This window comes from Pantherophis guttatus, chromosome 1 (genome assembly GCF_059756535.1).
Source record: "Pantherophis guttatus breed Tessera chromosome 1, ASM5975653v1, whole genome shotgun sequence".
In the NCBI taxonomy this organism is placed as follows: domain Eukaryota; kingdom Metazoa; phylum Chordata; class Lepidosauria; order Squamata; family Colubridae; genus Pantherophis; species Pantherophis guttatus.
The window spans coordinates 294,649,748-294,666,897 of record NC_142063.1 but is presented as its reverse complement, the minus strand read 5'-3'; the positions used below and the strand labels follow the sequence as shown (position 1 = coordinate 294,666,897).

Below are 17,150 nucleotides of genomic sequence, written 5' to 3'. Positions count from 1 at the left end.
GCACAAGCAAACATAGACAAGCATCTGTTTTGAGTCTGAAAAAGTTGGGAGGAATTTAGGGGCAGCAGTATTTTGGGAAGCCCAAAGATGAACATTAGATGACAAAGATGTACGTTCAATGTGGTGGATCCAAGCAAAGTTGAGCATTCTATGCGACAGATCCTTTTCCACGACTGTATTTCTGAAAGTTTTAAAAAACAAAACATTGCCAGCAACAAGATGAATAAATACTAAACAATTTAATAAAATCTACTTTTACTGAAATCTCAATATAAAGTGCATTATGATCAGTAAGATGTGCAATGGAACTTTCCCCATTAATAAATTTACTTAGCAAAGGCAATCAAAGGTGCTTTCTTCCACCCCAACCTTAGTGGGTCTTGACATTATTTTGCCTACTGCATGGAGGAAAAGAGCAGCCTTCAACAAAGCAAGTTCCCACTTCTCTCTTGCCTGCCAAGAAGGATGTGTGAAACATCATTTCAATCCACCCTGCCCTTGCGATTCCTTCCCCCCCACCCCCGTTTCCTTTTCTGAACGAGGGACGGCGGCAGATGGCCTCGAGTGGGTAGAAACGAAGAGCGTTGATCAACAGTTAACTTGGCTCAGAAGCCCATCTAGGCTGGCGCAGTTCCCCTATCCGTGTGCCAGAGAGAAAGGGCGCGAGTTAAGTTTCGCCCCTCAGGAAGAGAGCGAGCGGGCTCGCAAGCGGAGACTCCTCTTGACCCCTTGTTGCTTCTTTCGGACTTCCAAGAAGAGGCGCCCAACTGGAGGAGACCCGAGCGGGGTCGGGCTCCACTTTACGGCGTCCTCTACCTGTGGCGCTGCAGGTGGGAGGCGAGGAGCTGCTCCTGTGGAGAGGCGTGAGGCATCAGGGAGCAGCAGGTGGACCGGTTTTTCCTGCTTTCTGACCAAACCGACGGGCATCCGCTGCCGGGTGCTGGAAAGATAAGAAGTCCCTCTCTCCCCCACCCTCCCTCTTTCGTCGTGGTCGGTCGCGGAGGCGATAATGGGGGTGGGGGTGGGGGGCGGATGACGCCACTGAACCTCTTCGCCTCGTGAATGTCGAACAAAGGAACTCCTGCTGAAGGAGAAAAGGTGGAAAGGGAGCCGGTGCTCTTCCCCTGCCGGAGGCTCCTGCCGTGAGCGAGAATGCGCGCGCTCCTTCCGGGAGATAAACGCCACGAGCGGACCGGTTTTCCGCCGCTCCAGTCGCCTTCTCGCCCTGATTCCCTCACGGGTTCGGTGAAATTCGGTGTTCGGGACTTTCCCGCTCCCGAGTCCATTTATTTTCCACTGGGGAGAATTGGCCTTTGGGTTGCTTTCTGAATCATCCCGCCCCCTTCTTTCTTTCTCACTGTCGGTTCGTCTTGGATGGTTTCGAAGTGTCGCCCATTTGGATGCGGGAGTATTGCTGGAGGTGTCCTATTTTCATGTGCTGCTTGCCTTGTCGGAAGGTGTAAGAGAAAAAGGCAAAAGCCAGAACTGCGCTGTGGTACGTCTAACCGGACCTCGTTGTGCTCCGACCAGGAGCTCTCCTTTCACTGGAAAACAAGAAGCTCTTCGCGCCTTCCTTCGAGAATCTCTTGGCTTCCCAAAACTAGGCTGGAGGCGCGCCGCTTCCACGAGGTTCTTCTCCTGGTCCCGCCATGGCCTTCACGTTTGCTGCCTTCTGCTACATGCTCTCCCTGGTCTTGTGCGCTGCTTTGATCTTCTTCGCCATCTGGCATGTGAGTAGATCATTTCTACAAGTTTCCCCCAAGTCCATGCATTTAACTTTCCTCCACACTTAGAACAAAGAACTTAGAATAATAAGAGTTGGAAGGGACCTTGGAGGTCTTCTAGTCCAATCTCCTTCTCGACCAGGATTCTCCATACCATTTGAGACAAATGATTGTCCGGTCTTTTTTTGAAAGCCTCCAGGGATGGAGCATTTACAACTTCTGAAGGCAAGCTAGTCCATTAGTTGATTGCTCTCACCATTACTTAGTTCTAGGTTGCTTCTCTCCTTGGTTAATTTCCAACCTTTGTTTCCAACGTGCCTTTTGGTGCTTTGGAAAATAGTTTGACCTGCTCATCTTTGTAGGAGCCCCTCAAATATTGGAAAAGTGCTATCATACTAACCCTAGTCCTTCTTTTCGTTAGTCATACCCAATTCCTGTAACAGTTCTTCATATGTTTTAGCCCCCAACCCCTTATCATTGTTATTGTTCTTCTCTACACTCTTTCCACAGTCTCAACACCTTTTTTGTCTTGTGGTGATCAGAACTGGATGCAGAACTTCATTCACACATAATAGTTATATGTCTGGGAGATCATTTTGGGATGTAACCAAAATGGAATCTTTTAACTACTAGTCAACTCAAGCATGAGATAGATCAGTTAGAAATTATAAGACTCCTCCAAAAAATGTTTTTCAGTGGAGGAGCTCAGTTTTCAGCTACAAATTCAGAACACACCTTCCTATTCAGTAAATGAGAGCAGGCAACAAGAGAGTGCCTTCTAGTTCCACTACCTAAGTGGTTGTGTGTTAATTTGGAACAACAGAAGTATGAAGCAGCATGGACAGATGTACATAGAGTTTCTCCTTGTCATGTATATGCAAATGCTGGTAGGGCATGGTTTTTTTACTTGAGCACACACTTTGGCATGAAAGGCTACATATGATCCTACTATACTTGTCACAAACTCATTCTTGGTATGTCTATGGAGATTCTCAATCATCCAAGTCATGGTTGCACCAAAGGTGCTTTTCCAAAGGACAAATGAACTTTCTTGGTTTCTTCCTTGAAAATTTTTCACTTCTCATCCAAGAAGCTTTCTCAGTTCTGACTGAATGGTGGGGAATGGAAAGATTTATATTCTTTGCAGACTTCTGGTCATTAGCACCCTGAGAGACATTGAGGCCACTGTGCTGTAACCACAGAGTCACCTGAATCACAGTGCAAATGGATGTGGAGCCTTCTTGGGACTGCTTAAAGGACTATGTTGTAGACAGGAGATAGATGGTGTTGTATTCCTTCCCCTCTGTTGGGAGAGGCCTGTTCAGTTTTAACATAAATAGCCTTTTTGACCCCTCTTTCATTCTAGAGGTCTTCTCTATCCAGTATGTAAACTTTTCTGTCTTCAAAAAAGTGACCTTTGTCTTTCAGATGCAGATGGACTGCTGAATCCTGTCTTGATGGATAGTTCTCCTGTATTGTGCCATGCGTTTGTGAAGTGGTTTTGTTCTCCTATGTTGTGCCATGCATTTGTGAAGAAACAACCACTTATTTATGAATAAATAAATTTCAAACCAGAACAGTTATTACCTAGAACAGTCCCCCTTTCTTCTTCTCTTATGCTTCTAATGCAGCTCTCTATTTCCTTTCTCATTTCAAAGTGGGTGTTAGGGCCTTAAGGTATGGTTACTGAACAGTCAAGGTAATTTGGATGTCTTGGCAATACCTTATCCAGACTTGAATTTCTGAAGCTCTTCAAATACGTTTGCTTAAGGAGGAAGGGGAGAAATAATAGAATAAATAGTTGGAAATGGACCTTGGCTGTCTTCTAGTCCAACCCCCTGCTTAAGGCATTTATAAACATATTTATAAACATTCTCATACATCAGTAAAATAGTCTTTTACTATAGTCTTGAAGGGATGTTCTCTCCCCCACTCTGAATTCCAAAATGAGGAGAAGTTAGTTTGATGCCTATTGTGCTAGCTGAACAAATGTGGTACACTGGTCTTTCTCATCATTGCCAAATACATTACTACCATAATTTAGAAGACTGTATGGGGTATCAGGCCCACTCAGATTTATCAAGAGACTACTGAAAACAAAACACTGTTGTTATTCTGAATATGGTATAATGTTGCCTTTTCTCCTTCCTGCTGTATCAAGTGGCTTACTTATGGCTGATTTACATTGCCAGTTAGATTAATAGCTCTTAGGTTGTCATTGTAGTGGTGTTTTTCCTCAAGGTGTTCTAATCTACGTCCATTCCCCTTTTGTTTTCTTTAATCTGATTGTAATTAACAATTTCTTAATTAGCTATCTGCCAACTGTTATTTTCACATAGAAAGTTGGACAAGGCGCTCTTCATATCAGGAAATGACTAAACACTAAATCTACTTGCTTTATGTTATCACATAGAGTAAGCATTTATATGTTCTGACTGACATGTTGCTTAAGTCCTATAAATATCTTTGAATAGGGACATCTTGTTCTGACAATTGATACAGGCAGTGGGTAGGCTGAGTATGTTCCGCCTTTGCCAATTCTCGCATTGATGCAGAATTCTCAGAATAAACAACATCTTGAAAGAAATCATTTTATTTGAAAGTAAAATCATAACAGAAACCAATCTTATTTTTCTAAAATTCTATACTTGTCCATTGTATAAGTATATTGGAACATCTTCCCAAATAGCAAATCATGATGTTTTAATTTCTGCTGTAAGCATGATCTATTATATTTCAGCACATTTAATAGCAATTGGCTACTCAAAATTTTAGACAAAAGTTTCAATTTCACATTTACTACTGAAAATGAAAAACTGTAAAACCACAGATTTGGAAAAACAGGTGACAGTAGCAATAGCAATATCATTTAGACTTATATACTTCTCCATAGTGCTTTACAGAACTCTCTGAGTGGTTTACGTCAGCATATTGCCCCCAACAACCTGGGATTTCATTTTACCAACTTCGAAAGAATGGAAGACTGAATCAACCTTGAGTCTGTCAGGACTGAACTCCTGGCTGTGGGCAGAATTAATCTGCAATATTGCATTCTAACCACTGCACCACCAGAGCTGCATCAATTATCAGTACCTAAAGACGTTGGCAAATTTAAAAAAAAATCACTAACCCACTAAGTAAGGGCAGACTTGTCCTGAAAGGAGGCAGTGGAAAATTATTTAAATATTGTTGCCAATAAATCCATATGGATGAGTAGATTTCGTCAACAGAATCTGAGCAGCACCTAACCAACTTTGGCTGGTCTTAAAAAGAGAAGGAGGGTTAGATCTGATCAGTGCTTGGATGAGTGATTATTAGAAATCTCAAGAATGTAAACTTGGTTGCCAAGCTAATTACATAAACTGTACTGTAATCACCAGGAGTCATGCTTGATTCAAAGCAAACTTAATTATTTAAAGGCAGCAAGTCATTTATTTAATACAATATTTTTACTCATTGTACTATTGAGATATTGAAATACTTCAAGTCACCTCCAGAGGATAAAGGGGAAAGGAGCAAACATATGACAGATAAGAAATGAAGAACTGCTTGAAATGGTTAAAATGTACCCAAGAGTTAATGGGATTTATATCCACTACACTAGTAGATTAACATAGGCTCTACACAGTTTCTCCTTTTGATGCTAGGAAGGCTATAATGACCCACAAATTAAGCCTTTCCATTTTGTTTTCTATTATAGCAATTCAGGGAATTTGAATGACAAAAAAGCTCTGCCTCTTTTAGCTACTGAATTTTTCTTGCAGTCAAGGAAGTAACTATAATAACTGAATGCTTCAAAATGTCACTATAAAGTATCTATGGGAATGAAAGCTGGACATAATAGGAAAGACACGAGCATCATGGAAAGTAAGCAGAGACCTGTAAGAATTTTTTGGTTGAAAGATGTGTTCTTAATCGGTGCTCTAGAGTTTGAAAATCTGTTTGCTTGATCTCCATTTGGTTCATGTGTGCTACCAAGAAAAAGCAAACTCACTGCTAGAGAACATTAGGGGAAAATGTAGCAACAGTAAATCAACTCTTAAAGTGAAAACTCATTTTATAATGTAATTTATAATGGGACAGATGTTCCATTACTGCTTTTGGATTGTTGTGAAAAATAATCTATGATTGTATACCCATACTGATATTTAAATAGTACAGAATAATGTGCTCTTGAAATAATCTGCTGGTTGAACTGAAACAAAGTAAACACTTAACTTTCTTTAAATAATTTTGTTTAGTAATGTGTTGTCTGACTTCTACATCACATTTACAGTAGAATTTTGGCACTAATAAGACAGTATGCAAAATCTCATAAAATAATTATAGATATGGAATATAACAACCCAATTAAACTCATACTGTCACCCATGAATACCAAACAGTAACGGTTAAAAGCTGCACTTAGACCTTATAAGTATAATTTTATAAAAACTAGATGCATGTGCTATAAATGGAGACATTTTCTGCTTTAAGTGGGGTGACATTAGTTTACCTATGCAGGACCAAAGTAAAGACATAATTTTGAAAAAAAAAGGCACTTTAGACAGTTTATAATTGTGTGTGTGTGAGAGAGAGAGAGAAGAGAGAGAGAGAGTTAAAAGTATTAGTTTTGCAATGCTGTATCCCCTAATTTGTTAGCTGTCAAACTATCCTAATTTTTGAAATTTTCTTTCTCAAGTTTTCTGCTTTCAAGTTCCTTGTCTCATCTGAGCTCTGAACATATTTCCAATTACTCTTCTGTACTGTAACATAAACATATCCCTTTCTCATTACAGGTAGTCCTTGACTTATGACTGTTTGCTCAACAACATTTTGAATTAACAACAGCCTTGTAAGGGGTGCTTTACAGCCTTTACAGCTTGTAAAGCACTCCTGACTGTTGCAAAATGTCACAAAGCTCCCTCCCCCCGCAGTCATGTGATTGTGATCTGGGTGCTTAGCAACCTGTTTGCACTTACAATTGCTTGGCAAGCGTCCCATAATCATATGCTCACCATTTGCAAACTTCCTGACTGTTTCCCCAGAAAATCAATGGTTGCAAGCTGCTGCCTGCCACCTGCCCTTCTTGTCTCTGAGGGCTGGCTAAAAGAGCTTCCTGCCAGAGGATTATCACTTTGTGCCTGCTTGCATGGTGCTGAAATCCTTCATGCCTGCTTGCACAGAACTGAAATCGTTCAGCATGGAGTTCTTTCAGTCAGTCCTCAAGACAAGAGGGAGCTGAAATGCAAGCAGAATTTTCAGCCCCTGAGCAGAGAGGCAGTGCAGTAAGGTAAGGAGTGCAGGGTGCTGTGGAGTGTGTGTGTGTGTCAGTGGGGGTCTCAGTGCACGTTACATGTTAGTATCCAGGGGCTGAAAATCCTGCTTGATCTTGGTGGGGAGGATAGCATGCAGCCTATGCGAAGTCTCCCAGGGTTTTCCCCAACCCTTTGAGGCGCTCGACACTCCTTCCTTGAGATTCTGTCTGCTTAATGACCTGCAACAACATTTAATGACTGCACTTGGGAGTGCTAAGAATGCGGTAGTTAAGCAAAGCAGTCATATGACCTCTTGCTTAACAACTGCTTCAGTCAATGGCCAAGATTTTGGTACCACTTATGTTCAAAAGTCAAGGACTACTTGTATTACGATGAGTAACTTGTATGGTACAATTAATTATAGAATAAGAGACAATGGTATTCTTTTTCAAATACATTTCTTTCTCTTCCCCACACATTATGTGTATTTTTCTTCAAAACACAATATTTCTTGTTTGGTAATATTTAGGTTTATCCTCTTGTAACATGAAGCAGCACTGAATCAAAAGGAAAGAAATAAACCTGCAAAATAAGTTCCAACATTCACTTGTTTGAACTGTATATTCTGTTGATTTGCCACTAAGATTGTGTACCAGACTGATATTAAGGCATACAGATTTAGCATAACCTGAATATGTCTCTGGAAGCATATTTCAGAGTATGTAGCAAGTACAGAGACATTAGATCCTTTTTCTGCTTTTATGAGTTTTAAAAGCTGCAACCTCTCACAATATTGCATACATTGTATGAAAAATATTGATCAAACTTACATTAGAGTGTGGTAGGTGACTTTCTACATTTTGTTCTCTTTCACATCATAGAATACATATAAACGTTGTTGCAGATTTTTAACGGTAGCACTCGTGCAACCAGTTCTAATGAAAAATATACAGAAATGTTGCTACGTAATTAGAATGTATTTTTAAAATTAGTTTTATTGAATCCTAGGTTGCTTTTAAAACAACAGTTGCCTTTTGTTCAGCCTTTTGTAGCTATAGATTCCTTTTGAAATCTATAACATGTAAATAGAAGTTCTTACTTAAATAAATTCTTTATTAAGACCTTTCTTCCTTCCTCATTCATTCATTCATTCATTCATTCATTCATTCATTCATTTATTCATTCATTCATTCTTTAAGCCCTAGTCATCTCTCATCTGCACCATTGCACTATTGCAATGCACTCTACATTGGGCTATCCTTGAAATCCATTAGAAAGCTTCATCTGGTGCAAAGTGCAACAAGAGCAGGCTTTGGGGCCCCTAGATGGCCAATATTATACCTCTGCTCCATGAACTTGATTGGCTACTGGTCTACTTTCGAGTGCAGTTCAAGGTGTTGGTTATGACCTTTAAAGCTCTTAATGGCATAAATCCAAGCTACCTGCTGAATCGTGTCATCCCCATAAGACAAGCCCAACGTGGTCACGCTGGCAGAGAGGGCCAACTATAGATCCTGTTGATCAAAGAAATCTGAATATTGGAAGAGATTATCCAGAAGAAGAGCCTTCTCTGCCACAGCACTTGCCCTTTGGAACATTTTATTCTCTAGGGTAAGATCTGCCCCCCATCCTACCCTTCTGCAAGAGCCTGAAAAGCTGCTGCTTGGCCTGAGGTCCAAATGAGGAAGTTCCACACTAGAGGTGGCTGCTGGCAGACCAGTGTAAGTGCTTACACTTTTTTCATTTCTTCCTTTTTATTGTTGTAAATCAGAGTAGCCCTACAGTGAGATACACAGCAAATAAATAGACCAAATAATAAAATAAATAAATTAAATTTCTGGGTATTTTAAGTATATATAAAAATAAACTACATACTATCTGCAGTCCTTATATTTTATACATTTAGTATAAAAGATAGTGTAATTTTTAAAACCGCTTTTTGAAACATTGTAGTTTTACTGAATATACAGAAATATGATTGCAAAATTAGAAAAATAAGGAAAAGGATTTTTCTTATTGAAAATTATTCTTTTTAACAAAGCAAATTCTTAAGGGGGAGGGGTATTGTGCTAGTATGCATACAAGGTTATGTCCAATAAGTAACTGAGTTGGCCCTCAGTTCAAGTGTATGTGAATGTATAATTAAGAACAAGAAATCAAACAACAATGCAAGAAAGCAAATCAAACAACAATGCAAGAAAAAAAATGAGACACTGCAGCCAAACTGTTTTAGCCTCCAGTCCCCTAATCATCTTTTTTGTTGTTCTCTGTACTTTTTCTTGAGTCTCAACATCTTTTTTATATCATGGCAACCAAAACTGGATGCAATATTCCAAATGTGGTCTTACCAAGGCATTATAAAGTGGTATTAACACTTCACATGATCTTGATTCTATCTCTCTGTTATTGCAATCTAGGATTGCATTGGGTTTTTTGGTAGCTGAAGCATACTCCTGGCTCATTGTAAGTGATTGTCCAATAGGGCTCCAAGATCCTTCTCGCAGTTATTACTATTGGAGCCAGGTGCCCCCTAGTCTATATCTGTGCATTTGGTTTTTCTTGCCTAAATGTAGAACCTTACTTATTCACAGTGGTGGGATTCTGCCGGTTTTAGGGGGTTCGGCCGAACCATTTGTTAAATTGCTGGCTCGCCCCGCCGCTCGCCCGCCCCTCCGCACCACTGGGCGAGGGGTGGGTGAGCCAGCAATTTAACAAACGGTTCGGGTGTTTTTTTATAATTTTATTGGCCTCGCAGCTGCCGCGGGGCTTCAAAGAGCCACCCTACAGCTGATCAGTGTTAAAAGAAAAGAAATGAGTAGACCGACGCCTGCAAATATAAATGGGTAGACCCAGTGGTGGGATTCTACTTTGGTAGAACCGGTTGTTAAGTAGTTAAGCCAGTGGTTGCCAAAGTGGGCGGTACCACCCCCTGGGGGGGCGGTGGGATGCCTTAGGGGGGCGGTAAACGGCAAGGGGGGCAGCAAGAGGGACGCTAGAGGCAAAGGGGGGCGACGGGGGGCTAAGTGGCAAGGAGGGTGCCCCCCCCCCTTTGACCTGTGCCTCGCAGCACTTACCTCCTTGCAAGCAAACAGCAAGAATAAAACAGCCTCTTTCAGTTTCAGCATAGGTTAATTAGCATGATTAGATCAGCCTCCAACTCTCAGCTGATTCGCTCTCAGCTGTTTTGCAGGCTCGTTTGCAAGCTCTTGTTTTGCAAGCTCTTTGCTTGCTGCAAAGAGTGCTCGAGCAGATTTTTTTTTCCTAGCTAAAAGGAAAATGAAAGTAAAGCAGGCTCTGCTGCAACGTGACAAAATGAGGCAGGGAGAGAGATTTCTTTTTCTTTTTCTTTCTCCTCACCAAAAAAGGTAGGTGCAAACAATGGGAAATTTAGGGAAAAAGAGGAGAGGTCAAGATTTTAAAAGACAAAAGAAAAAAAGCTCTATTTAACTAGGGAATTGTAATAATTGAGATACTATTAATTGTATATTGTGTTGAAAGCAGAAATGGTTAAGTTGTGGTTTGGAGGAATATATGGGGGAAATTATTTGGTTTATTATTATTGGTAAATATAATTAATTGATTTGTAAGAAATTGGATTGCATGGAAATAATTGGAATATTCATGTTCATATTGATTAATATACAAAAAAGATAGTTATATAACTAATTGATTCATATTAAAATGTTGAATTTGTATTAAACAATTGTAATATTACATAATTAACCAATGTGAGGATGGATATAAAAATAGATGACAATGGGAAGGGGTATAATATAGAATAGAAGGGAAAAATTGAATTTGATTAAGATTAGAGATGAGGATGAAGGGTAATAGTTTTTTTAAAAAATAGATGAGGAATAAACATGGCAAAAAGGAAATATAGAAATTGTAAATTTAATTGAAATGACTAAACACTGTTTAAATTTGTGAACCAGCCAAATACTCTGTTCAAAGAAAATACATTGTATGTTTGTATGTGTGTTTCTAATTATTGCTATTTATTCATATTTGTTCTCTTTTATTCTTTAAAGTTTAACAATTCATTCTTTATCTTAATATCTTTATATTTGTTTGGGGTTGGCTTTCTTCCCTTTCATCTTTTTTATTGTACAGCAATCTTTCTCCTCAAACCTACCACCCCTCTTTTTTCTTTCCTTCTTACTTTCTCTTCCCCCCCTCTTCTCCTCCCTACTTCCTCTTCCTTTCTCCTTCTCCTCCTCTCTTCCTCCCTCTCTTACCCTCACTCCTACTCTAATTTCCCTTCCTTCATCCCTCTCTATTGCTGTATCCTTTTATGCATATGGACTACTCAGAGGACTGAAAAGGTTATTTTTGACTGGTCCTCGCACTTTTGATCAGTCCTCGAACTTACGACTGTCCTAACATTTTATGTTTTTGCCCTATCTTGTCACCATGGTGAAGAGAAGCAGTTGTGAAATGAGTGACACGGTTGTTAAGAATGCTACAATGGGCATAAATGATGACCAGTCATAAGTGCGAAGACTGGTCAAAAGTGCGAGAACCTGTCAGAAATCACTTTTTTCAGCCCTCTGGGTAGTCCTATTGTGCATATGGACTACTCAGAGAGCTGAAAAAAATATTTTTGATTGGTCCTCGCACTTTTGACCAGTCCTCGAACTTACGACTGTCCTCACATTTTACGTTTTTGCTCTAGCTTGTCACTATGATGAAGAGAAATAAGTGACACGGTTGTTAAGACTGCTGCAACGGGCATAAATGTGAGGATGGTCATATGTGCGAGGACCGGTCAAAAGTACGAGGACCAGTCAGAAATGACTTTTTTCAGCCCTCTGAGTAGTCCCTATGCAGATAGCCACGCCCACCCGGTCACATGACCAGCTAGCCATGCCCACCCGGCCACATGACCAGCTAGCCACACTCACCCAGTCGCATGACCACCAAGCCACACCCCCAACTAAGCCACGCCCACAGAACCGGTTGTTAAAAAAATTGAATCCCACCACTGCTTATTCACCATTAAATTTCATTTTGATAGTTAGTGCCTAGTGTTCAAGTCTGTCAGGATTCTTTTGTATCTTAAGCCTATCTTCTGGAGTGTTGGCGATTCCTGCCAGCTTGGTGTCATTGTACATTCAGAATTTTAGGACATGTTGAAAATGCTTGAGTGAAATGATTATTCTGAAGAAACCAAAACCATGAGTACTAACAGAAATGTAAAGTCATAGTACCAATTTGAAAGCACGTCTTCCCTCCTTTACTTTCCAGAGAACTAAGGCGGGATCTTTCTGAGGTGTTTTCCATACCCCAGTTCCTTCTGTTAGTTACGTTTTGTTTGATAATTGCCTAGGCTTTGGCTCCTGTTTCCCAAGGTTATTCTCATAGCCCTTAGGTAACAGTGTGTCATGGATACATGGATAGTGATGGTGGGGCCATAACCAGTTTCAAAGCATGAACTTATTGCATTGCTACCTTTTTCCCTTGGCCAGTAGCTAAACTGCCTCCCTGCCAAATTAAGCATTCCAATATTGAAATGAATTTCAACCCTGATGTTATTTTCACTCCTTATACATTTGGAATAGATCTGTATTGAGCTTGAACCACTTCCCAAATTCTAAATGGACTGTGTTGTGATAGGACTTTCAGTTTGCTCCCCTGTAAAATAGTATTGCCCATGCTTAAATACTTAGTCGTACATAGCATCTTGAACAAGAATGCAAATAGCGAAACTCATGCCATAATGTTGGGTACATGGTAAATTTATTAAATGTCAATAATTGCTCATCCTTTACTTTCACTGTTGTAGTTTAGAAGCAAGAAAAGATCTGATGAAATTACCATAGATCTAAGTAATATTTCAGCTTTTAATTACAAAATATTGGCATACAAATCGTAAGAATAAAAGCTATTAGAATCACACAGAGTTAACTGTATTCCATATAGAGAAGACTAAGAGATTACCACACCCACACACCTTTTCCTGCCTTGAAAAACTGCAGTGTGGGAGAGGAAAATGCTAATCTTTCTGTACTCTTATAATTGGGACAATAAATGCACACTTAATTGGATTTATAATTTGTCTCCTAGTTGTTGTGCCTAAGCAATGTGGGGGCAGAGAAACTTTTATCACAAAATGATTACAGCCACATAATATATTCAACTATATTTTTTTATGTATATAGGAATTTGGAAGATGATGCCCCAAGGATATTGGAAGTAATCCTCTATAAGGTTCTCTTTGACAGCCTGTTTCTGTACAAGCTATTTGTATTCTGAGGTAGTGTTTGCATTAAATGATAAATCAATAATAAACCATAATGTTTTAAATTATAAATCATAATGTTTTAATATGGCATTATTAAATAATCCATTGTTAGAAAACATAGAAAGAGTTTGAAGATTATTTCTCAGTAATTAGATATGAAAATGTATTGGCTTTTTATTTATTATTTAAGCTTATAGTATATGCTTGATTTCCAAAGATTTTGAATGATTGTATAGTTGCATAGGATGATTTAGAACATATATTACATTGTTACTTTATGCCACATACATATGTTAAAATAAAAAAGTTAAATAAAAAATAGGGAGAAAAAGGTTAAATAGATAGATGTTTGCAATCAAGCATCAAAAACCTCTGCCCCTACCATTTTTACTAGATCTGAAGTTATAGGGAAAAACAAGATCTGAAATACAATCGCCGCTTAATATTGTCCACATATACAGCCAGTATATTGCAATACACTTTGGCCTGGACAAATGCGTCACCCTTACCATCACCAGGGGAAAAATAGTAAAAACTGAAGGAATCAAGATGCCCTATGGAAATATCATCAAGTGTCTGGATAAAGAAATTCATTACAAATATTGACAACATCAAATATATGGAAGTCAAGAAAAAGGTTAGTAGTGAATACATCAGGAGACTGAAGACGATCTTAAAATCCAAACTCAATGGAGAAATACCATCAAGTCAAATAACACCTGGACAATTCCAGTCATTTGATACGCAGCTGGAATAGTGGGCTGGATTCAAATAGAACTAAAAGTCCTGTATTGCTTGAGCTCTATTGAGGAAAATAAAACACAAATTTAGTAAAAAAAAAAAAATTCATGATACATTGATAGTACCTTCAACATAATGAAGCCAATGACCCAAACATTGACCCAAACATTTTTTCTGTCTAATATATCACATACTTGGTTTCCAAGACCCTATAATAATATATAAAAATGATGTTATCCAATGGAGACAAAAATAATTAGAAATACCTTATTTGCTATTGCTGCAAGAAATCAATAATTTTTTTAAAAAGTTGTTATAAGTATGTCATTTGTTCAGAAATGTTATTTTTCTGAAACTTCATAATCCTATAGCTTTATTTTATGGCTATAATCTTGTAGTGTACCATATGTTATTCAAGACAATGGTTCCAATTAAACATTCACTGTATGTTATTTATAAAACATAATTTATTCCTGATATCAATATTATTATAATGATAACTGCACAAAATATGTATTGAAATTAGGAGTATGATAACTAGGCTGCAGAGTCTGAACAACCAGTAGATGACAGTTAACAAATACAGAAAATATTATCTTTGTTATGTAGAGGTAATCTGGATTACTGCAACCCAGCAACAGGAGCTTTACTGAATATATCTAACTCCTGCACCTTGCTCCCATTTGCCATAAGTTATTAATTATGATAAGTATGTACACAACTTCTTATTATGTGGTGTATGAAGTTCCTTGTAACCTTAGGAACAACTTTACCATAAGCAGGTTTCTGCATTAGTCTGAAAATAGTTCCAGATGTTCCAAAAGTCTTTGAATTCTGTATTTGAAATGAACCATGAATTTTCTTATAGTCTCATGTCTAGTTCATTGCAGAATATCAGCCAACACATTTTGTATAACTGCTTTTATCTTGCTAGCAGTAAAAATGTGTTTACTATTGCAGAGTTACCCCCAAAACTACTTTTAAAGAAAAGTAATGGTTTCTGAATATAGAGAGAGGTATAGTAAGTAAAAAACTTAAATTTGCAAATATATTCAATAACATGATTTGTATCATTATTTTTGTATTTTTATCTGCTGTGTCAAATGTAAATTTTAAATATTTTATAATTACCAAGATGCATTTGGAACAAGACAATATGAGGATGAGAAAATATAACATGTTTATTTTAACACAGTACTTTTATAATTAAATCAGATTTATCATCTGATATTGTGGTTAATTTTTATCAGAAATTATATAAAATCATTGTAACTCTGTTTTGATTGTTCTGACTCTTTCGAGCTATTTTCAGTATTGTCCAGTACTTCTAAGGTTACTATTTAAATAATTCTAGCATTCCTGGAGCTTTAGAGAATTAGAGATGGGGTCTTCTTAATTATTCATGGGAATCTGTGTGAGGATGAGAAGCAAGTGATGAAACATACATCGTAACATGGCAATGCAAACTATATCCTTCATATATTTGCACTGCAATGTCACAAAGCAAGTACAGAAGGGTCTTGCAATATGTTCTATCATTTTGGTTTCATCAAGTTAAAGAACAGATGCCAATATAATTACTGCTGTTTAAAGATGAGAATATTAAGAAGTGGTTATTGTACCTACTACAAATCTTTCTCAGATTCCCAGGAAAATAGTGTTGATAAATTGGTACTTTGACTTAGAGATATAGAAAATGTCTCATTACAAAACATTCTGATTGGATGCTTAGTATGCTTCAGGTTGCAATCCTATATTCATTTGCTAGTAAACCTCAACTTGGCGATGTTTATTTTTTAATTGGACATATATAGGATTGTGCTTGCAAGTACTGCAACCGGCAATAAAGGATAAATATGAAGTGAAACGTATTTCATATTTCACTTCAGTGAAAAGGTGACAGTATGGAGGGCTCTTGTTCCATGTATCAATCAGCTGTCCCACTTCATGGTACTCCATATCATTCACTGTCATAGCCTGGATTCTATAGCTATTTATAGAACATAGTTTTTTATTAACCATTTGGGGATTTTCTCTCTTCCTGCTGAAATTTATTCCCAAATAGTCTTTTTGAACTTCTGGGAAGTTTTGCTCATTTTCCCACTTGTGTGTAAGCATTATACACCCATTATACATCCATATACTATATTACAATAATATCCAACTTCTATTGGCTTAGAGAGCTGCAAGAATATTCCTTATTTATGTTTGTGCATGGAATATTGACATTTAATACTGTTAAATTCCTTCCTCTGTAAATAATCTGCAGTTCTTTCCTTTTTAGTAGAGGCCCTGGGACACAATCCTTTTTCAGTACTTTAATTCTCCTTTCTATAAAGAGAAAACATTACAGCCTTTTCTTGCTTTTTTTTTTTTTTTTGACGGAAGGGGAAAGCTACTAAAGTAGGAGGCCAAAGACCTGTTTACAATGCATTTTGAATAGCTTTGATAGATTTTATGGAGGGAACAGTCACCCTTTAACCCTGCCAAACAAAAGACCCAATACAATTGGTTTCTTTAGAACTTTTAAGCCTATAATGGTTATCTTAAGTTTATGCAAGGTTTAAAGGACCCCTTTATCTCCCTAAACCTATTCTTAATGGCTCTTTCATTTTGGAGAGTTCTATGAGCTCAAGAGAGATGTCGCTTTTGCACTCTTGGTGGAATGACAGCACTCATGATGGCCTACTTGAAGATTTGGGGACTTCCCATCCTCTTTCTTTGCTTGTTTTCAGAAATTTATTTTAAAAAAGAATTTTTTATTCAAATTTTTGGGACTGAATTTTTTAATTATACAAATCAGCTGTTTGATCACTTCATTGCCAAATTTTTATTGATTTTAATTTATTTCTTTGCTTATTGATAGATTTTTGGTAAGATTGTAAGTCATACTATACAGCAAATGAAAATAATGTTTGTCCTCTGCTTTTGCTGAAAGGAAAAATTAAACTAAATTTGGAGTCAATATGTACACCTTCAGAATTTGGTTCTATAGACTTGGACAATATTCAATGTAACATTCAAGTGATGACGTGATTTGTATTGTGTGAAGTTTCAAATCATGCTCATTTAAATGTCAAAGTTCTTTGTGTTGTGAGTCACCCAGCAGAGATTTCAATATTAATTTTCAAATATTAACATTATGCATGCTTAAATACCACTGAGTTTCTACAAATATAATTGTTTGTTGCAAGGAATGCTGTT

General features: G+C 37.9%; 1 protein-coding gene across 2 annotated transcripts in view; it reads left to right on the top strand.

Annotated features, from left to right (window-relative positions):
* The first annotated feature begins 536 nt into the window (after positions 1–536).
* CNIH3 (cornichon family AMPA receptor auxiliary protein 3) overlaps positions 537–17,150 on the top strand; it is a 70,671-nt gene continuing 54,057 nt past the window's right edge. The window contains exons 1-2 of one of the 2 annotated variants that reach the window (XM_034427918.3): positions 1,643–1,730; positions 8,572–8,682. In XM_034427918.3, coding sequence (XP_034283809.1) covers positions 8,641–8,682 — 42 coding nt within the window. In that variant the 5' untranslated portion in view covers positions 1,643–1,730; positions 8,572–8,640. Of the gene's footprint in view, positions 1,731–8,571; positions 8,683–17,150 lie in introns of both variants that reach the window. The other variant, XM_034427917.3, reaches the window with a different exon arrangement.